Consider the following 22194-nt stretch of genomic DNA (forward strand, 5'->3'; position numbering starts at 1 on the left):
GATGACAACTGCAGAAGTGAGTGTTAATTATTTACCAACATGCAGTGAGCTCTCGGAAGGGGCTGTAAGCAAAGGATTTACAGACAAATAGAGTCTCTGGTTCCGATATCAACACCATCGGCACCAGTGTATCAACAGCTTCTCAGGGGTTCTACAATTCGGTGCAATGATACCTTCCCCCCCCCCCCCCAGTATAAACGGTTGTATTTGTACAGGAAGTCATTTAAAAAGCACCTCATTATAGCACTTCTGGTGCACAGCCAGCTATGGTTTGACACGTTGCATTTTAAGAAGCTCCTCCATTTTTCCTCACAGAAGATTTGTACTATTCCAAATAGCATTGGTTGTAGTTGTAGTATTTAAAATGGGCAAAACTAATTGGCCGACGCTGAAGGCGAGTACTTAAGAGCAGTAATGGTCCGGGGTGTAGCTGCCGAGGCCAACTCTATTTATATAGCATGTGTTATTCACCAGGCAAACTCAACGGGCTTTACATTAATAATCCTTTTCATATTTTATGTGACTAAAACACATATTGAAGGCATTAAAGAGATTTAACGATAAACACGCAAACAACAAACACGCAAACAACAAACACGTTGATGCTCACATTGTTCCTGTTTAACCCTTTTTTTGATCAATCGCTGTCGTCTTGAAATAAAAACAAGAAAGACCTACAGTCTTCTAAACCCAATCTGAGAACATGTTTGATCTAAATTGGGAAAATAAGTCTAAATTCATGGATATAAAAAAAAAAAATATGTTTTTTATATCCATGTTGATCTGCGGTTTGCCCAAAATTGTGATCCGCCCTGGAAGCAATTTGCTGAAACACATGAAACACGGTGACCTTTTTGTCTGTATTATGTAAGCAAATACAACAAACCGATGTTCTCCCCGAGCCACACACTGGTTCATTCATGTTTTTAAGCTCCTCTGCGAACCCAAGATTAGCATTGTGTGCTTGAGTTGAAAAGGAGCGGCTCCATAAACCATGTGTGAGGCTGGCTACTCCTTATTTATCAGCAGTGACACTATCAGCGGTGCCCTGTGAACAGAGAGCCAGTCACTCAGAACCGTGGGGCCACCTCGGCTGTCAAAGCAGGATTCGAGCTACATTTCCCACGGTTGCCATGGCGACTGGGGAGTGATTATGAGGAGAGGTTTTTTTTTTCCGGGAGCAGCGCTGTCACACCAGTGGGTATCGCACCAGTGGGTGTCACAGCAGTGGGTATCACCATCTTGGATTGTGCCGTAACATGAAAGACGGTTCAGAGTAGTCGTACTGTTATTTCTGTGTATCATCTGACTAATTTAAATGCGTTTCTCTCTCCTTTTCTAGGGCAACATGTGGTTAAATGGAACAGGAACGAGTAGACCGTGAGGATTCTCCAACCATAGCCCCCGAGTCCCAACCGTCTGAGAGGGTGTCGGACCTCACTGAGGCAATCCTGGGCCGTTGGCACTAAAATGTCCCTAAGTGGTGGCACTGCAGGCGGGAAAGGTGTGGACTCTAATGCGGTGGACACTTACGATAGCGGGGATGAGTGGGATATCGGTGTTGGAAATCTGATTATTGACCTCGACGCTGACTTAGAGAAGGACAAACTCGAGATGTCTGGCACCAAAGACGGCATGGCGGCACCACCCAGTGCAGTGGCGGCGTTGCCCGACAACATCCGGTTTGTTAGTCCAGTGTCCGGAGCTCAAGGCAAGGAGAGCAAATCCAAATACAAGCGCAGTAAGAACTCTAAAGACAATAGTAGCAAAGCTTCAGCCGGGGACGGGGGCAAAAAGGAAGCGACAGGGCGGACTCAAGGGGAGCCGACGGGCACGGCAGCGAGTGCGGCTGCTGCCGGCAACAATTCCATCTCTGGGAAGAACGTGGAAAAAGGGGGCAAGGCCTCCAGAAGTGTGCTGAGTGGTAAAAAGGAGAAAGAAGGGGCCGGCGGGGAAAAGCAAGAAGGACAAAACAGACGGAGCCCCGGTCGTGGTCGTGGCGATAGCGGCTGCCGAGAAGGACGTCGTGTCTCAAGCCCAGGTCGCTTTGGGGAATAGTCGCAATGCGTCCTTTGAGAACACACAATCCACAGACTTGGCAGAAGCCAATCAAATGGGGAATATTGCACTTGAACCGATAGGGATCGTACCAGCGTTGACGACAAAAACTGAACCAGAGGAGGTGGAAAACGGTAACGGCGAATGCAAGACGCTAAAGAAGGTGAAAAATGAAAAGGTAAGCTTTTTTTTCTTCTTACTTTCTTCTGATGCCGCATGGATTTGTTTGGCACCAGTAAATAGTCTCTTATGTCAAAGGAACCTGCATACAAACATTCTTGCGGTGTCAAAAGTTGAGCTCTAGATGACGCTATGCTAGCTAGCCCGCTACCATAGTTTGGAGGTTGCTGTAAACGTTCTATTGTTCCCTGAACTTAGTCACTGAAATGTGGGGGCAACAACTCGGTCGTCTTTTATTTTCCAGAAAGCAGCGACACCATCTGTGGAGTTTGTATTTGTCAGTGTGTCGTTTAAACAATACTGTCTTTCATCGGTTTAATTATCGCGGTATGAATGAATGCAGCGGGACTGAATGCTCGAGGGTTCTTGACGCTGCGCTTCATGATAGCCTGTCGTTTACAGCAGGCTTGGAGAAGCACTCCATTCCCTGAAGCCGTCTGACATGTGATGCATAAAATAAGACCTACTGCTGCTTTCTCTTTTGTTGCCACACAGTGAATAAGGGCACTCTTAACGAATATGATGCTCAGACCAGCTACAGGAAATGTTTTCATTCCCCTTTCTTGACAGCAGAGGTTTGATTAAAAGGAAGTGCCTTCATGTTTTAGAAATGTCTTCTGTTAAAAATGAATCCCAGCTTGTTATGTACTCTGCGCGAGCCAGTAAAACTAATGTCAGACAGGAATACAACACATGTTGTCAGCCGTATACGTCACATCACGTCCCGCGACGTGAAGTAAATGTCTCATCTCGTTCCACTTTTGTTTTTCTTCACACAATTTCTGCCCTGACATAATCTCGCAAGAACAATATGAAGATCCGCGTAGCTCCTCACCCACACTTATCTTGTTCACTCATAGAGTTGATCTATCGCCGTGTCTATTGTGTGCCTCATAGCGGCCTTTTCATGCTCCGAGAGAATAAAAGACGGCGGTGCAGGGAGGCGCTGAGGACTGTTTTTGTCTGTCATCGTGTTCCATTCGTAATCCCACAAGCCCCAGCAATGCCTGGTGGAGAGCTGTGTGTGTGTGTGTGTGTGTGTGTGTGTGTGTGTGTGTGTGTGTGTGTGTGTGTGTGTGTGTGTGTGTGGGTGTGTGGGTGTGGGGGAGGTGCAAAGCACGCCTTCGTCGTTCTTCCTGCTGCTCTGAAAGTGGCGTGGGGGGATGGGCTGCGAGGAAGCCTGTTTTGAGTCCTTAAATCCAGGACACCCAGTCATGAACGCAAGCTGGAGAGTCTCCTTGGGCTGACTGCTATGAAAGGGAAATTCAGGAAAGTCTTTGTAATCGTAATGTATTTAGAATGAAAGGGCTTTAGAGGGAGAACCGCATGAATCGGTTTTCAACACCGAATAAAGGACGGGGGTCGTAACTGCTTTTCAAATAGCTAGCCGGTGAAAGGTATCCTTGAAAACGTGATGAAAAGGATGTGATGATATTGCTGCTAACAACCGCTTTGGCTCCATGAGTAGTTTTAAGGTTGGCAACCCCGCTTAAAAAAAGGCCATTTTTCTAAAAACAAACAAACAAAAAAAACGCATATATATTTATTATTCTATGTCATTTTGGCTTTGTAAGTCAGTCCGTTTGTCATGTTAAACTCAACATGGAGAAGCTGGAATGTTTAAGAGGGAGGATGTGTGTAGGATGGATCCTAACCTAGTGACACCAGTAAGGCTGTGATACACATTTAAAAGACAACCACAGCCTTATCATCTGGCAACTGGTAAAATCCCAAATTAAGGAAAAATCAGACGTTAGAAAAATCAGAGTTGTGATGAATAGAGATCATCCTGGATATAGTGAAAGAACTGGATACCATGTTGTAAGAAGATGGACATTCATTCTAATGACAGTTGCTCACCAGGTTCATACCCCTCAAAAAGCCTTTAAGGCTAATATATTGATATGACTCTTTGTGACTATTTAAATATGCGTTTACTCCAATGGCTCAAATGATGATAATGCAAAGAGTAATATCAGAGTTTCTGTATTCTTTGTTTTCCAGACATTTCTTTTGTTATGATTGTATAAGGGGAAAAAGTCAAAAAAATAAACCGCTTGTGAGAATTGACCTCGGTATGAGTGACAACTGTTGACTAACATTTTAGATTTAGACTACAATTAGCTAACACACATGCTGTATTTCACATGCCCTCCGACCTGAAACAGCGCTAGCTCAATAATAGATGTTCCCTCAGGCAACAGTAAAGGCAAACGCTGCTACAAATGACAGAAGAATTCGCAGCCATGTGGACGGACACAACTGCACCGATCCCATCCTGAACTCCACCGAGACATCCAGCCAGAAACATAATCTCCAATGCCGAAAAAATGAGCATATCCATTGACTCCACAAGGCTCTCAACATGGCGGCGGCCCGGCTGTGTAAACAAAGCACAGAGCAGCTTGTGTTACGACACGCAGAGGTAGAGCGGCTTCATTCTCTGCTCAGGTAGACACCATTCTCCACTATGTCTTTACATCGCTCGCCATTTGCTGCTGTGTCAAAGCTCAGAATGTTGAATAGAGAAGAGGAAGAGGAGTATATTTGGGAGTTCGTCAGCCTCATTACATCTCGCCTGCTGATTTAAAGCAACTAGCTGTCCCACGTCCGGTGTAACCCTGAGCTCTAATCAGCGTGTGTCTCACTAGCTGTCTTGTTCTCCGTGGTTGGAGGTGTAATAGCCGGGCTGCATTGTCCGCGTCCTAAGTTAAAGCTCCCCGAAGCTTTGGCTCTCGGATGCCGAATAAATCATCCCCACTTCCTTTTCGTACGAGAGCTAACCACCTCTGAGCGCGTCTCACTCTCCCACCTCTAATTAAACAAATCTAGAGGAGCAAGGCATTCGTTAGCTTGCCTCAGTGTGCCACTGGCCTTGATAAATGGAGCGGCTCTCATGGAAAATTACATTGGCGGCGTCGCTTTGAAAGAGAAAGGAAAGGCAGCAGCACTTGATTTGAAAGAGCCACCGCTCTGCATTGCTGCCGATGTCCAGCTCTGCTAGTGGATCTCATGAGAGCTAGCTTCGGTTTTATTTTCTCTCTCTGTGCCCGGCTGACTGTTGCTATTGTGTTACAGCTCATTCCTTTTTAAGTAGTGCCAGGGCTTTTAAAGGCTCTGGAAGAGAAGAGGCGCTGTGACTTATTTTAAGAAGGGGAGTAAATTACATCAAGAAGCTCACTACAAAGTGAGCCTGTTAGCTCACCTGTCTGTGCTCTTGTAAGGCAGATAAGCAGAGCTGTTTCTTTTATTAACACAGTACTGAAGCACTTGTTCAAATATTTTAGATCTCCTCGACATCTTGCGCAAACGTGTGTCTTGAGCTTTTAGATCTTACCTAAATTTCAGTGACTTATTAAGCTGCCAGTTTCAAATAGCTTCGGAAATCCCCTCACCACACACCTTTCTGACATCAGATTAGAGACGCTGTGTCTCTCCAGCTCTCTGAATAACTCAATTTGTTAGTTTTTAATATCCGCCTTCTTCAGAATCGTACATTTGGACAACAGAGTTTTAAACATATACCCAATCGTATTCATCTGATCATTGTTAAATCCCACAGAACTATTAGAATTATCTTGCCAGCCTCAGCTTCGTTGTGTTTTCTGTGTTTTTGCCTCTTCCTGTAAGAAGCATCCCCCCTCTGGGAGTCCCTCACTACTACAGGAAGAAAACGTTTGACACTAATTGTTTTCCACGTCTGCCATTTGCAGCTGCCTTCACTATAACGGGGGGGGTGGTTTGAGCTTGTAGGCAAAAAAACAAAACCCCAGACTACACACAAAGTATGAAAATAAAACCGAATCAAGGACGTTGATAACCGACATGTTGAACATTTTGTTCTTTCTTTTAATCACTGAACAGCTGCTGGAATGAACATAAAAAATGATTTTCAGTAATGTTAGCATTTTATATTTTCATTTGATGTGAACGCGCATGTCTCGGGGACACTGCTTGTTTCTGCAGACTAAGACGCATACCATGCATACCGCACATGTTCACGGTTTACAGCGTCTTATCCCTCACTGACATGCCAGTAGAGTCAGAGTAAATCACACATCGTTTGTGTAATCACATGATGGACAAGAATAAACTGCAGCATACAATATTTACCCTTCAAAACCCTCCATAAATATACAGTGGTAAAAAACACCTACTTTATTATTTATATATATATATATATATAACCTAACCTAAATAGAATATTCTCCAACATGAAACCATAATTGCATCAGTGTGTTTCCCACCACATGTTTAGTATTTATTCTTATTGATGTATGTATGTGGATTTTCGGGGCTTATCAGACGAACACAACCTCGCAGTACTTAATAGTGGATTGATTCTGAGATGGGAATACATTTTTAATAATTCCATCTCAAGCTGCCACAGAACATACACACAGCTTCCAGGATTAGTTGGCTCTCTCTCGTCATTTGGTACGAACCCAAAAAGCTGCCGAATTCAAGCAATTTCAGTGTTTTTACATCCAACTTGTTTTGCGCTTGCCGTCTCCGTTTCCTTTTTATCAGAGGAAGTCAGTCGGTGATGATAATGAAACGGTCGAGACACATTTTTCAATATATTCTTTTTCCATATAAAGCCCCAGTCTTACAGTTGGTACATTCCTGGACCTTGAAAGAGGACGGGCACTTTTAACACAATGCATTAGTTTTATCTTGCAAACCTCCTTGTAGTGATCTCAGTAGCTTATTTCCATCACTAAGGACACAGTCCACTATTTCTGCACCTTCACTCCGTCGCAGTTACATTTACAGACATTGCTTTATAGCCCAGTCATCCACCGTAACCCCAGAAAACCATATCAACCACCATTGTACCAGATTCCTCACAGCCCACACGGCAGTCCGCAGATTCAGATATTGAATTAGAAGAAGAATGCCGCCGCCCCACAAAGTTTATAGTCTTGTTGCTCAGGAAATCCCTGTCTAGGGGAACCACAGGCTTTCTGTTTGGAACTATTTAATACCGGGAACCGGGTCTTTCCAGTCATAAACTCTGCCGCCTGTAGTCACCTTGACCTCGCTTGATGCTTAGCCTGATTTGTGTCCCATGATCTCGCCGCTTCCTGAAGGCTTTTGGGATCTGTTGTCACTTTTGATATCGAGTGTAAAATAAGCTTAGCTTTTACCACAAGTTCAATCCGGAGCAATGGAGACGTTGAAGGAGAAGTCTTGGTTGAGTTTATTGTGACTCGGATCCAATTCTGCAACGAGAGCCTCATGGGCAGCTCTGCATCAACGTTGATGTTGTTTTGATGAACATGTTTTGTGTTGAACATTGTTTTCCATGACGGTCTTTGTCAACAGAATACTGTTTTTAAATCATACCTCACAATTTCCCCAAAGCTGAATTCAGTATTGTTCCTTTGCTCCTTTATTTTATTAGGATAGCTTGGTTATTCAATGAGTATTTTGATTTCATTAGGTTTTATTCATCATAATCTGAAAGCTCTTTTTGTATTTAGTAACATAAACATGCTAGATTTCTATTATCGGTATACTGGTCTGCTTACAGTGTTTCAATAGATGTTGATCTCTGAGATGTAATTGATTGTTTTATTAGTTTCCCTTTGTTATTTTTATATTTTATTATTATTATTACGTGCGGTCTGTAAAAGCTTCTGACATTCAGCCATGGTAATAGTTTTATTTCAACATCATTATCATTTAGAAACCTCTTCTTTAAAACACATAATTAAGAATTGACGTGAGGGCCTTTTCTACAGTGACACAAAACAATGTTGGGCTACTTTTTTTTTGGGAGAAAAAAAAAAAATCAATCCCAGGTCTGTCAAACAAAGCCTGTGTCACGCTTTGTTTTCCCCTCCCCGTCCTTCTCTCTCCCAAAGCTTTCCACGAGGTGTGTTAGCTGCGTCTGGATCAGCTACGAGAGGGGGGGGGGAGGGAGAGCGAAGGCTTGTACCACTAATTCAGCTCATGAAAGACTTATGCAGCGAGAGCAGCTGTCTTCCATTGTCAGGCTGCACATTTCCAGTGTGCCTCATTGCGCCTCTCAATGCGTGAGTAGCGCAGGAGAGAGCCGGGCAGGAAACAAACCAGAATAAAGAGGGAGAATATGGAGACTCTCGATGCAGGCCCGGTCGTGTTTTTTTTTCCTATTTCAAACCGTAGTGGGTGTGCGGTTGGACCGTAGTCTAATAATACACCATGAGCCTATTCAGACCCAGTGTGCAGTATGCAGATAGACGCTGTGGTGAGAGGGGGGGGGAGAGAGAGAGAGAGAGAGAGAGAGAGAGAGAGAGAGAGAGAGAGAGAGAGAGAGAGAGAGAGAGAGAGAGAGAGAGAGAGAGAGAGAGAGAGAGAGAGAGAGAGAGAGAGAGAGAGAGAGAGGGCATTTGAGGGGTAAGAGGAGGAGGAGGCTAAAGAAGTGCCTGAGATTAGGAGAGGAGACGAGGGAGGGAGGAAGGAACAGTGTTATGAATGGATAGAGTCTTTAACCCCCCCCAACACACTGAATAGTTTGTCACAGGCTGCTGCGGCTGTATGTGGAATGAGAGGAGCTGGCTGAGAGCTCTTGGATTCCTGAATCCTTGAGGCATGTGGTCTGATTAGCAGAACAAAACCCACACAGTGGGGAGGAGCAGACGAGGCTTCTCCCCCCCCCCCCTTCGACTGGAATTTTCTACCAGCGAGAGACCAACGAGGTGGCTGAAAGTTTGTACTGACTTGCTGCGGTTGTAGAAGAGTGTTCAGGGGATTTCTCTGTAATCTGTTTAACTGGGCCACACCAAATGAACGTCCTCTTTGGTACGTCGACCCTTCAATTTACACGTTTTGTTAAAATAATTATCAATATGGAGACTTGTGTGTGTGTGTGTGTGTGTGTGTGTGTGTTTTTTCTTTAATGCATGAAACACTGGATGAGAAAACATTTGCAGTCCAGGAGCTTAACAGCTTGTGAAAGGTTTTGAGTTTAACAAAGAGGAAGTTAACAGCAAAGCAGTGTTTGAGCAAGAGTGATTAAAGAGAGGATTACGTCCCACCACCACCCCCCACCCAGTACTTTTCTCAGGGGGTTGTTTGCAGCCAGTTTGCTGTTAAATGGAACAAGTTTGAGAAATCACTAATGCTTCAACTGTGACATTTCCTCATTTCATTGCACCATTGCTTTTTATCAAAGATACTTGGTGTCCTCTGAAGTATAACGATTCCTAAAAGTTCACGTTCTCGTGTTCTCTGGTTGCATCAAGTTCAAATATTGAATGCTTTATGGAATTTGCATTTAGCAGCGAACATCTTGCGACTTGTTGTCTCTGGTCGGTAAAATGTCACTTCATGCTCTTTGTTTTTGGGCTATAGCTTTAAATGAAATAATGGCAACAACCAGCGATTATTTACATTATCAATTTAATTATTTTCAGTTATCGATTCACATTTTTTCTAGATGACATCATTAAATGTCTTATTGCCGTTATTACCAAACCCCCAAAAAATATTCAATTTACCATAATGTGAGACCAACGTAAGATATTCAAGAACATAGAACCAATGGAAAAGGGCTTAAATATGGAATCAACCATCCATATAGATGCGGATTCATTTTCTTTATTTAGCTAAATAAACTGAAGGTACTAACAGCAGTTTGTGAGCTAGCGAACGGACGATTACGTACTGGATGCGGTGGGAAATAAAGAATGAGATCACGCCTGAACCTAAACACACCTTTTGAGTTTATCGTTTTCTGCAAACAAACCTGCATCTTTTCATAAGCTCCTAAGCACGCATTTTTATACTAACATCTAATCTAGATGGGCCGATTCAGTCAGCCCAGAAGACATAAGCAGTCCAAGTTCTTTTCAGTACAGACTAATCAGATTCTTAACTCAGTCCTGCGTAGCAGCTCCCACTGTGTGATTATCTATAATTGTCCTCAAAATACCACTTGACTGGTGGTATAGCCTGTTGGGAAAACAACGACATGTGTGTGGCTTGTTTGGCTGTTTTCAGTTTTCGGTGCTTGCGATGTGGTTTCCTCTGAAATACCGGACCGGAGAAACTCTTAATGACACAAAAGTTGTTTGCAGTTTTACAAACCCTAATATTAATATTGTTTAACTCAATGGAAATACATTTATGTCTTACGTCTTTGGTGTTCTAAAACCGTCGTTTCTCCCCTAGGAATATGAGATGTTTATGTTATCACAGCCACACGGTGTTTGAAGTGTCAGCTCCTGTTGCACACAGCCAGGCTTCTTGTCATTTTACCCTCCGTTAAACCCCCACAGAGGTAGACAACTGAGCAAACACACATAATGGCTAATCCGTTCTCTCATCTGTCACACGCCGTTGTTCACTGGTGTTTGTTTGTCGTTTTTTTTTTTTTTTTTCTGCCTTTCTCCGGCGTTATCCCTCTTCTCGTCTGCCAGAAATAGAGCAGCAAGTCTGAGAGAGGCGAGTCAGATCGTGTGCGTGCCCTGCGCTCCGTCTGAGAGGTCAGCCTCGAGAGCAAAGCTTTTATACCAGCTTTTCTCTAATCCAGCGACTACCGTGCCCGTTTCCAGCATAATTGAATAACATCTGTTTAAACATAAATAGCTGCTTCGTGTATATTAATAACATTTAACGGCATCGAGGTCTCCGGCTTTATTTTTTGCGAGCAGTGCGCTTTGCTGAAGGTTTTTCGGCGCGTTGCGTCTGCGCACGCATGCTCCCGAGCTTGGAAGTGCACAGATCTCAGATGAAAGGATTTTCTTTCCCATTCTAATCCACACAGACAGCCAGGCCCTTGTGATTATTCCCACCCCCTTCTCTGCACTCATCTCTTTGAATGCAGGGCCCGTCTAATTCACCCTAAAAAGGGTTTCAAAAGGGGATTATACCGCTGATAGAAATTAAAGGGAGAACACGTCCGTCCTTCGGGAACAATGTCAAACATTCATGAGTCGATGGATGCTCGCGTCGTGCACAACATCGGGCGGAATTTGGAGCAGTTTGCATTTGTAAGGCTGCCCCCCCCCCCCCCCCCCCATCCCAAACTGCTTATTTCACGATGTATAAATTATATTTGGAGAGGTTATTAATGCAAATACATACGAGTTGTTACTGAAAAGAATCCCGAAGATTTGTTCATCAACATGCAGACGGCAGCAGGAGAGAATATGCCGACATGCAGTTTGTTGTTCCACAGAGTTCCCTCTCACATCGAGGAATAGCGTCTTCCTGTAAAACGTTTTTTAAGTTACAAATGATGCGTATCGATTATTTTTAACAGAGAAATGCCACCATTGTTCTTATGCTATAAATTGGTATTGATGTCTTTTGAGAGCGGGGAGAAATGATTCCACATGAGCATTAATCAGGATGTCGTTAGTGTACATCAGCAAGGCATTAACAAAGCGTCATGAATGTGAGGGAGAGAGTATCGAGCCTTATTCCTTTAGTTCAGCAGTGTTCGTCTCAGATGTGCGTAATAACCGAGGCGTGAGGATCCACACTGAAGCCCTCCATGTTGAGGATGAGGTGAAGCATCTTGTTGCTCGCTGACCTGGGCGTCAGTCCAACAACTTAACGCTTCATCACCACCGAATCCCTTAAATCCTCACCCCCCCCAATCTAATGCTCTTAAAGAGACATAGATAAATAAATAAACCATATACGCACTAAGTGTACAGACACTGTACCGTTCGGCCGCCCTGATTCAAGTTTTGCTTTGCTGCCAACTCCTTTCAAACCCGATGACATGGAACTATTTGACTTTGGCACGGAGGAGTCGGTCACTGTTTACATGGCCATTTTAAATTCATGCCGCTGGCAGAGGCTCTTCGACCGGGGCCAGACTTGGCCCATCAAGAGATGAGTGTTAAAATAACAATATATAAAGAGTTATGATGGAGTTATTGTGAGCAGAAAGACCGTATAAACCAGCTCTGAAGTTAATGCTCAGCTGAGTCATCTGCAGTGCAAAGTTCGTGTTGAGTTTGGGAAATGTTTAATGCCAAACAAAAGTCACAGTAGGCGGAGCTTAGCTTGTCCCACATCCTGTGTAAACTGTGTGTCTGAAGCTATTTATTGACTAAATGTTAGAAAATAATGTAATTGACATCTTATACCGTCATCCTTTTTATTCCTCCTCTTTGTCCAGCAAATGAAATCTTCGTAATACTGCAGACTTGTGATCCCTGCGTCTTATAGATTATCTGCACTTACATGATTCACTGCATTAAAACACTGAAAGTGATAAATGTAGGTCGTCCTCTGCACAAGAAAAAAAAAAAAAAAATCCTCTCCTCAAAAATTGGTTGAGTGCCAACGACGTCTCTAGTCTCCAGTGTGTGGAGGTTTGATTTCCTCCTGCTGCTTCCTCTCCTTAAACAAGAGTAGCACATGCATCAAAGTCACCCCCGCCACAGCACAGTCCTCTTATGAATGCTGATATGCTCAGTGGAGACTGCATCGGTGTCCTTGAATACAGAAGCGCTGCATTATCTGTTGCAGGCAGAGGAAGAGTCCTCCTGTCAAAACAGTGTTCATCAAATGTCGTGCTGGGACTGTTCCCTTCCCTCTTCGGTCAGCAGTCGTGTCAGTTTTTTTTTTTTTTTTTTTTTGTATATGCACGCCAGTTTTCGGGTGAGGTTGCGATGTGGGAACAGAACTGCTGGAAATAATTAAGAATAGAAACACAGAAGAATCCTCGTGGATGTTGCATCCCATCGGCCAACACCTTAGCAGCTATTATTCTTCCTCATTCATACCGACAGGCATTTTATTTTCCCCAGTACACCCAAAATGAATGACGTTGGACCGGGAGGAAACCAGAACCACCTGGAACCAACCCGTGCAAACACAGGGAGAGCACGCAAAGTCTCCACTGGTTACTTCACATGCAGCGTTTCCCCCTGGGCTATTGCTTTTGGGGGGGTTAATTAACCACCAACCAAATTCTGCTCTCAAATGTAACACTTTTAAAGTTTCTCTTGATATTTATCAGTTACTTTGAACAACTCTTCACGTCGGCATAAATTAAATCCACAGAACTCAATTAAAAAAAGAAAATGCGTCACCTTTGAAGCTGCTTCGTGGGTAAATCATGTTATTTCTTTCGTCCTAAAAACAGAGTTGAGTTTTTTTTATTAAAAATAATTACTGGTGTGTTAACGGCATGCCACATGAATCAGAGCACACAAGACCACATTTGCCTCCTGACCGGTTCCTGACAAGCAATGTAGCATTCAAACGGCTATTCGGCGCAGTGCTAACCCTAATCCTAACCCTAACCACATGAATCCGTTTTAACTGAAAATTTTCTGGCCTAGCTAAAAAACAGAGTCTACCAGCAGGTCAGCGGTACCGACAACGCTGTCTTCACTTCACCTGTAAAGTGATCAATGTGCATCTATTAGTGTCCAATAAAAAACCCAGGACAAAGATTCATATAAAGATTTCACTGCTTCAGATTACGGTTTTAGCCATGTAGCTAACCAGCTGTCGAATAAGTGTAACTGTCCAACAACAGCCACGGATTTGTTGGGTTTTTTTTTTGGACCGTTGTCTGCACCTTTTTGGATGTCCTTGCTGCCACTGTGAAATCATTTTTGAATGATGCATACATGAGTAGAGGGGTTACTGTGTTTGTTTCAAAGTACTTCACTGGTGCACAGATGGGCCGAGGGCTCGATGGCACGCTCAGAATGATTTCCCTCTGACTTGATGCTGGGCACGCTTCCTGAATTAGTGATTCATGTAGTTGTTGATTTTCACAGTCCACCCAAATACTGGACAGTCAACAACCCAAGTATGCACCGATAGTTAAACAGGCCTGCGTGCATTTCTATCCCTACACCTTCTCTACCTCCAAATCTCCCAGAAAGCCTTGAGGGTGATTGTGTCGGGGCGATGGGGGGGGAGGAGCTGGCGTTGAGTGGATCAATGAAGGTGAAGCTGATATGGAAATGAGCTCGTCTTTGTAGTGGAGGCTGGGGAGTTGTTTAGTCCTCGGCGATGGGCTGAGCTCGCACATTCAATTATGTTTGGTAAGTGGGGCTTCGCTGTCCATCTGGAAAACTAAATTATACTTAATCACATCCATTAGGTTGATGTATCCCTTGAAGAGTGAGACGTTTTGCTGTTAAATCCATTCACTTAAGTCACATGTCACATTATTTGGGTGTATTTGTATTGTTAATAATACGGCTGAGGATATTGCTCTAGAGGTCCTGGCAATTTGGTTATTGCTGAATAATGTGACATTTAATATACCTTTAAAAAAAATCCGAGGCTTTGTTTCTGTGCTGCTCGACCTTCAGACTAAACGTCCCCTTTATTATGGTCTGGGGTTGTGTCCTGATCTCGTTACCTCAGTGTATCCACTTTATTTCTGCACACCGTATTCATATATTGGTTCATCGTATTAGCTGTGCTGCTGTTAGCTGCAGGGCTTGACTGTTCAGGTGAATTAGGGTTTATTGGCAATTATGTTATTCACAGACATGAGATTTACCTTGATGTTTGCCACGTACAATAAACAATAAAGATACTAAAAATGTTAAAATACAGGCAAAGCACTGTTAAGAACATAAATACATAAAAGAGAAATTACAATACAATATCAGAAATTTGCTTTATAAGAACTATACTATAACACAAGTGTATTTAAGAGTTCCATTTTGTGCACAATGCCGAAGTCAATAAATAATTAAAATGCAGAAATGGATACATCGTGACTTGTCAACTGCATTTTTTGTAGATTTAAAAAAAAATAAAAAAAAAAATCTACTGTGAGTTTAATTATTTCTTCTGCTCTCTTCTCAAATCCAATATTGGGTATGAATTATTAAGCCCTAAGAGGCAAAGTGTTGGGAGTAGATGTACTCGGGGGGGGGGGGGGGGGGGGGGGGGGGGGGGGAGCCAAAAATAGCATGAATATATCTTTTAAAAGACGAGACGTGTTGCATCTTAAACATTCTACCTGTGTGTATAGATATTTGAGTTGGATAGTCACTCCACCTTTAAAAAAAAAAAAGCATTTATCTCATTCCCTCTTAAGACTGTCAGTTTGACATGAAGTCCCCGGGATAAATAAAGACGGAGGTAACATCTGTGTTCATGGATCGCAGCAGGAGGAGTCACTACAATGACTGCACTGACTGTTTATTTTTATCAGGGCATTAGCAGATTAGGCACTCAAACTAACAAGGTCATCAAACTGTGATGGCTGAGAGCAGCAGAGCTCTGCTAAGCGGCTGACGGAGAAACGGAGAACGGGAGCTTTGGTGCGTTTCTAGTGGGTTTCACTCCACTCCCTCGACATCCCCTCAGTCTGATTATTACTGCTTTTTAATGATCTCAAGGGCACCGAGATATCATTTCTTTAGCTTCCCGACGAGCGGCCGCTTTGTGCTGACGCGTCGCTACTCGTCCTCTGATTAAGCGAGCGTCTCAGGAACGTTTCAATCCGCTTTTGTTGTCGTGCCAAAGTGCATCTACCGAGTAGTTTTGGAGCAGCTTTTAGACTGATTTGATACTCGCTAACGGAGCTTTATTTCCAGGTCGGCCTGTTTTGGCATGTTTCGCCGCTTCTCACTTAACTCCCTGGATTACACTCAAGTCAGCTCCAGACTATAATTATTGAAAAACAAGACGTGAATGTGCGGCGCGGATCAGAAAATAAACTGCGGCGTTAACTCACCCTGCCGCGGGACTAATAAAGGATTATCTTATCTTCTCTTCCAGTGACCCGCCTTTCTCAACTATCTTTTCTTCTCCCCCGCCAGTATTTGTCATAAAGGTGCAAACTGGTTTAAGGTGTAAAAGTCTACAGGGCTTTGAGGATGTAGTGCTCAGTAATGGTGCACATCGGCGTCCGTTAAGATAGACACGGTTCAATGGGAGCTCTGTGAGACGGCCAGCAGCAGAGGTCAATCAGAGTGTATCTGCAGAACAGAGCGCAGTGCACTCCTCTCTCACACACACACACACACACACACACACACACACACACACACACACACACACACACACACACACACACACACACACACACATTTCCACTCCCACAGCCACGGCCCTAACCTCTGCACCTTCATCACCTGCTCGTCCACGTGAGCAGCTGCAAACCTCCGCTGCTTTTCTTCCTCTAAGTTGCCTTGAATGGATTTTTGGAAGCTACTAACTTGACTCCTCCTGCCTGTAATGCACGGTGTATTTAGGCGTTTTATCAATTAATTATCGACTGTTGGCCCTGTTGCCAAAATCAACTTTAATATATCATCCAATGTTTTTCATGTTGCACAAGTTTCCACACTCTGGCGCCCGCACTGAAAGTGACATGTCTATGTCGCGCTAAGTATAATATTCATTGTTTTCTGTTTATTTTTGTCAGCCCATATAACACAAAAACAATGGAAAATAATAAGGCATCATTCAGGTTGTGTTCCTTGATGTGTGGCTTTCGGATTGTCTTTCTAATGTTCGGGGGAAGGCACCACCCACTGAAAGAGCGTCAACACAAGGGAACCAGAGTAACGGAGAACATCTATTAATAGTTTGAGGTTTGGGGCTCTGGGGAAATCTCCCAGCCTCAATAACAACTTGTTTTCCTTGAATAATATGTGGGACTTGATAAATATCTTTTGTTGCTCAGATGATAAGGTTAGTGTGTCTAGGAACATTTATTTTAGCTCGACTGCTTTGGGCTTTTTGAATTGAGGAAGGTGAAGGTAGGTACCTGAAAGTGGAGGTTTGGTCGCAGCTGTCAGCATTATGATGGACTGCCACACAGGGAACTAGATTTCTCTCCAGCCTGATCTCAAAGCCTCAGACTTGTAAGATGTCAAAGAATGAATCACTGGTATTTGAGTGGGACTCTAAGTGGCTGAGCTGTTGATGACAGTGTCTGGGTTTGTTGTCAGGTTTCCCTTTGCCGTGAGATGAGGTTTAGGACTACGGAGAAGAAATCCTTGTCGCCTCAGCTTTGTTTTATCTGGTTTTCTCGCTGGCAGCACAGTCTCTCTCTCTCTCTCTCTCTCTCTCTCTCTCTCTCTCTCTCTCTCTCTCTCTCTCTCTCTCTCTCTCTCTCCTTCCTCCCCCTCCCAGTCAGACGCATGTGGGTGACCTTGACAAGAATGTGGTTTATTGTTGTAATAGATACTGTTGTTGTCAACTGACCTGTGGTCAGAGTGGGAGGATGAGGAATGGGAGAAAGGGAGAGAATCACCAAATGGAGCGAAACGGAATCAGCATTCAGACAGGATTAGGTTCTCGACCCATCAACAGTGAAACCACAGGTTATGATAACAGATCATTCATTGGTAACTGTTTTCTTAATCAAACAATCATTTTTGTGTCATTTCTTTTGAACCAAAAATGACAAATTCCCTGGTTGCAGCTTCTCAAATGTGAGGATTTGATGCTTTTTTTTGTTGTCCTGCATGACATAAATATCTTTGGCGGTCGGATTAAAAAGACATTTGAAGACGGCACCTTGAGCCGTGGGAAAATCTACCAGACATTTTATCCTATTTTCTCTCATTTTACAGACAATTAATTTCACAGGCAGATCAGTTGATCGTGAAAATAATCGTCTGCTGCAGCCCGTCTTGCCAGTATTCAGTGTTGCACTACAACTATCTCGAGTTGCGTTGTCATGTGTTGCTGAACATCCAGCCACTAACCACTAACTGTCAAAACCACAGACGATCTTCTGAACCAACCAGGCAAGAAGAATAGTTGTGTTCCTGTTCATAAAGTAGAGCTACAGAACACGCAGACACTTCCTCAGGAAGGCTTTCAACATGTTTTATCAGCAGCGAACACAAAGGGATGTTCGGGTTGCCCCGCTTATACGTGGAGATCTTTTAGTCCCCGTAACACCTCCGCCCCAGTGCACTTCCAACCCAACCCCCACACCCTGTCGTCTGACAAACAATACCAGGCGTGGGCTGAGAGAGAGAGAGAGAGAGAGAGAGAGAGAGAGAGAGAGAGAGAGAGAGAGAGAGAGAATTAGATTGACAAGGTCAAGCTGAACCAAGACAAGAGGAAAGTGGACCAAACACCGAGGCACCCAGCTCACCAGATACTCTGAGATATTCATGTGCAAATGATGTAAATTTTTCTTAGTAATAAATGTAGGTAATATTTGTTTTGAGGATTGCCGTTGCCAAGAGAGGAAAGGTCGTGGACTTTTCATTGGTCGTTGATATTTGTGGTTTTGAGTAAAACGTCTCGACGGCGATTGAATGAATATACGTGCAATTTTGTACAAACATTCACGTCCCTCTTAGGATGGAAACAACAAAGTGCTAATTATCAAATGTCAGCGTGCCAACACACTGAAGTAGCGTTCTAATAGCGAGGACGTTAGCATGTTAGCATTGAGCAACACTTTGCCTCAGTACATCTTCACAGCGTTGCTAGCGTGGCTGTAGTCCTGTGTGAATATGTGAAGGGGGGATGTTAAAGCTAAAACGGGGCGTTAAGTTCCTCTTTAATACTTTTTATAATACACTGGGAAGCCATTCATAGCTTCTGTTTTTTTTCCCACAACTTTTGTTTTAATTGCTGAAATCTGGGGACTTAGCGACTTTGCCAACAGCACTACAGCGACTACGAGCATTCAAACAGCCAGAAAGGTTCTTAACCAACCCCCTAATTTGACCAAATACTGGTCCAGGTCCACTTTTGCAGATTCATAGTCGTAGTAAACGGAGAGGAGTTTATTTTCCTCCCTCTGTGACTTTTCTTAAGCGGGCAAATTAGGCCACTGCTTCATAAGTGAGCAAATTGGTAAGCTCCACTTATCTTGGCTCAGTCCTCTACCCTGCGGTCCCTCGTGCCGTCTGTCTTTTTATATCACTTTTACTTCCCATCGTGTTGCTGGGAGCTGCAGGAGCCGTCTCCTGACTAATGTGTGTTGTCCTTTCACGAGGGAGTGTCTCCACAGGTAAAACCTGAAGAGGTGCCTCTCCGACGGAGCTCCGTGAACCGCTTTCGCCTTCGGTATATAATCAACAGGCCTCCGTTTGAATAGCAGCTCTGATCAACGTGTCGCACTAAAAAGATATTAAATTTGATTACTGCTGAAAATTTACAGCAAATGCGGAAGCGTTAGCCGTCTTTCTAACCGTTAAAGCTGTAATTCACAGCTGTTGAGATGAAAGTTTACTCAGTGCGGCGCGCATACAGACGTTTCTCATGTTTATGTCTCGACTTTCACAGCTCCGTATCCCGACGCAGAGGCTCTGTTGCGTCATTAAAAAAAAGGAGCCATAACATTAAGTGCCAGAATGTGTCAGAATTTCCTGGAGCCATTTAGAAAATGACATGTTGTGTAAAGGTTGAGGTTGTTGTTTATTTTAGGCTTTGGCCTCAAATACAAATGTGTTTTACATTAATTCAGACTTCATTCTCACTCGCAGTTCTGCTTTATGAAAAATGTGTCATTTATAAGCCTGTAATGTCAACAGTCGTATGGCAAACAGCAGCTTTTTCCAGCCAATAACTGTTTACAGGCTCACTCATTATGGCTCCAAAGAGATTGTGGGTCACGGGTGACCAACTTCATCACAGCTCAGTTTCCTCCCTGTATTATTTATGTGTCGCTATGCTCTCCTGAAAGCACAATTAGCCGCTACGACTGAGAAGAGTCGCCTAGAAACCGAGTGCCTTTTACCAGCTGGTGGTCTACAATAGATGTCAGGTGTTCTCCCTTTCTCTCTTTCACTTTCTGTGATTACTCTGAGCGTTCAAAGAGAGCGAGCGTGGTTTTGAGTAAAGGAATTAGGCCAGTGTGCAGCGTTTGAAAAGAACCGGGTCGGCTTTCACGACTTGAATTCAGACACTTTACCGCTCTTTTTCTTTCTTTTTTTTTCTTTTCTTTTTTTCCTCCATCTCCCGGCTGATGTAAGTAGTCAAATGAAATGAGGCTTGTGCATTTGTTTTCAATTGTAGCTTAATGCTAATAACCATGATACTTCAATAACACGGCTCACTTGGAAAGCTGATTGTCTGCTGGTCAGACGCTGCTGTCGTCTGGGCTGCTTTCCTTAAATTCAGAGCGTCTGTAGCTTCTGCACTGTGACGTGTGAGCGGTGTGTACAAGTTACAAGAGGGATTTATTGGACTGCTAAAAAGTGGGCGGAGTTACAGAGGAGCACACGCCTCCCTCGATAGCGAGCAGTTGCAGATCGATTGATGAAGGTCGTGCTATTATTGGTTGGTACTAGCTTAGGTTAGCACACTTCATATTTTGTTTGATGAAGAAAAGATGATTGCATTTTAGATAGAAAAATACAAAGAAATAGATTTTTGGTAATGTTAAATGCAGGAGAGTCGTTTCTTAACTGGGTGTCATTTGGTGCTGAAAGAGGCACCGACCGGAGCCGGCAAGAAGTGTAATCTCCACCGGCCTTTGACCTCAGTAACTCACCAAAGATGTCCACAGGGTTTGCCCCCGGTGTCAAAAATAATTACATAATTGAAGCGGGAACACAGAACTCAGCCAACTAATAGCACTTCAGCAAGGAGTCCTTTTTACTAAATAATGGGCTCTTGTGTCAGGAAGAATTACATTTTCTCTTTTCCAGACAGATGTTTTCTCTCTTTTGATGTTGGAAACGGCGTTGAGCTCCCCAGGCTTTATCAGGCTGGAGAATCTATCCTGTCCAATGGTTAAACAACCAACAGGGGCCAATTTAGATCAATTATAGTCTTCTCAGACTCAAGTTGCCACAACTCCATCAAAACCTTTACCCATTTCAAGACCTCTTTCTGTTTGACGACAGTCAGAATAGCGTAATAATTCATGTCAGTCATGGGGAAAAAAAGTCAGATGAATAGGCAACCCTTTACTTTCAACCCCCTGTTTAACATTTATTAAACGGTTTATAACGCACCATAATACAAGCAGATATAAGTGTTTATTAATGTATTTGTCGACTACTTGTCCTCCTATGGACACCTATACTTGGAGGCTGGTATACAAACAGATAATGCATGGGAATATAGTAAAAGCCTCTCTTTTTTTTTTTACAGTGCATGCTCCTCAATAAAACAAGATCGACCCATAAAGAGCTATCTTATGATGAAGAGACGGACCGAGATGATAAATCCACGTCTGCGGGTAATCCAAATGACCCCGTGTGCGTTATCTGACTTGACCTCAGGACCCTCTTTCCAACTCGGGTGAAGCGCCGCTCTCGATTTTGGTATGATATAGTAAACAGGGACTTCTATCAAGCACGGGGATATCTCTGCTAATGTTATTGCCGTTCAAACTGGATTTCAACCGAGAAAGAAAGCATGAAGCGGGCGCACAGAATCGGCATGTAAAGGAGAGGCTGCTTATCGTGCTTATTTTATAGCAAGTAATGCAGAAAAAAAAGCACCAGAAAGAAATGAGATTTAATGGTTTAGCAGGCGATGTGTATTGAACTACTGTTGCAGACATAACTCTCTGTGACTTGTAACAGCAGTCGCACATGAGAGGGTAAACCGTGACCATGAACAGATTTATTATCCTGTGTCAAACATGAGGTTTGTGCATGAAAGGTCTCGTTGTTGAGAAAAGATAATATCTGTATCAAACATCACAAGGTCACATGGTTTTTAAAGCCAGAGCCTTGATACTTTTAGCTGGCTCAAGAATACCAGCCCAGCGGTTTACTGTGGCTTTATTAATGTCAAATGATCCGCGATAACAGTCAGCTGTTGGCTCCCTCACACGTCCTTTTGTTTGCGTCGTGTTTTCACTCCCCAGTACTTGTATGATTAACATGAACAAACGCCACCACGCCATCTGATATTACAAAAAACAAATCCTCAAGCTCATTTCTTGTGACATTAACGGCCATTTTTCCACGTCTCCAAAAGTTAAATAGTGAGTGGAGTGCTAGAGTGCTTGTACTATATGCCATGAATAAACAGATATTAAGATGTAACAAACAAAAAACAAAGATGAAAGGCAATTATTTCCAATATTCT

At 43.4% G+C, this 22194-nt stretch overlaps 1 protein-coding gene across 1 annotated transcript in view; it reads left to right on the forward strand.

The window, feature by feature from the left end:
• znf609b (zinc finger protein 609b) overlaps positions 1 to 22194 on the forward strand; it is a 65484-nt gene that overhangs the window by 19704 nt on the left and 23586 nt on the right. The window contains 2 exon segments of the mRNA XM_068724276.1: positions 1343 to 1947; positions 1949 to 2236. Of these exon segments, the coding sequence (XP_068580377.1) occupies positions 1471 to 1947; positions 1949 to 2236 (765 nt within the window). The 5' untranslated portion in view covers positions 1343 to 1470.

This window comes from Cebidichthys violaceus, unplaced genomic scaffold (genome assembly GCF_023349555.1).
Source record: "Cebidichthys violaceus isolate CVI_PGR_0920_01 unplaced genomic scaffold, fCebVio1.0.p SCAF_30, whole genome shotgun sequence".
NCBI classification, from domain to species: Eukaryota; Metazoa; Chordata; class Actinopteri; order Perciformes; family Stichaeidae; genus Cebidichthys; species Cebidichthys violaceus.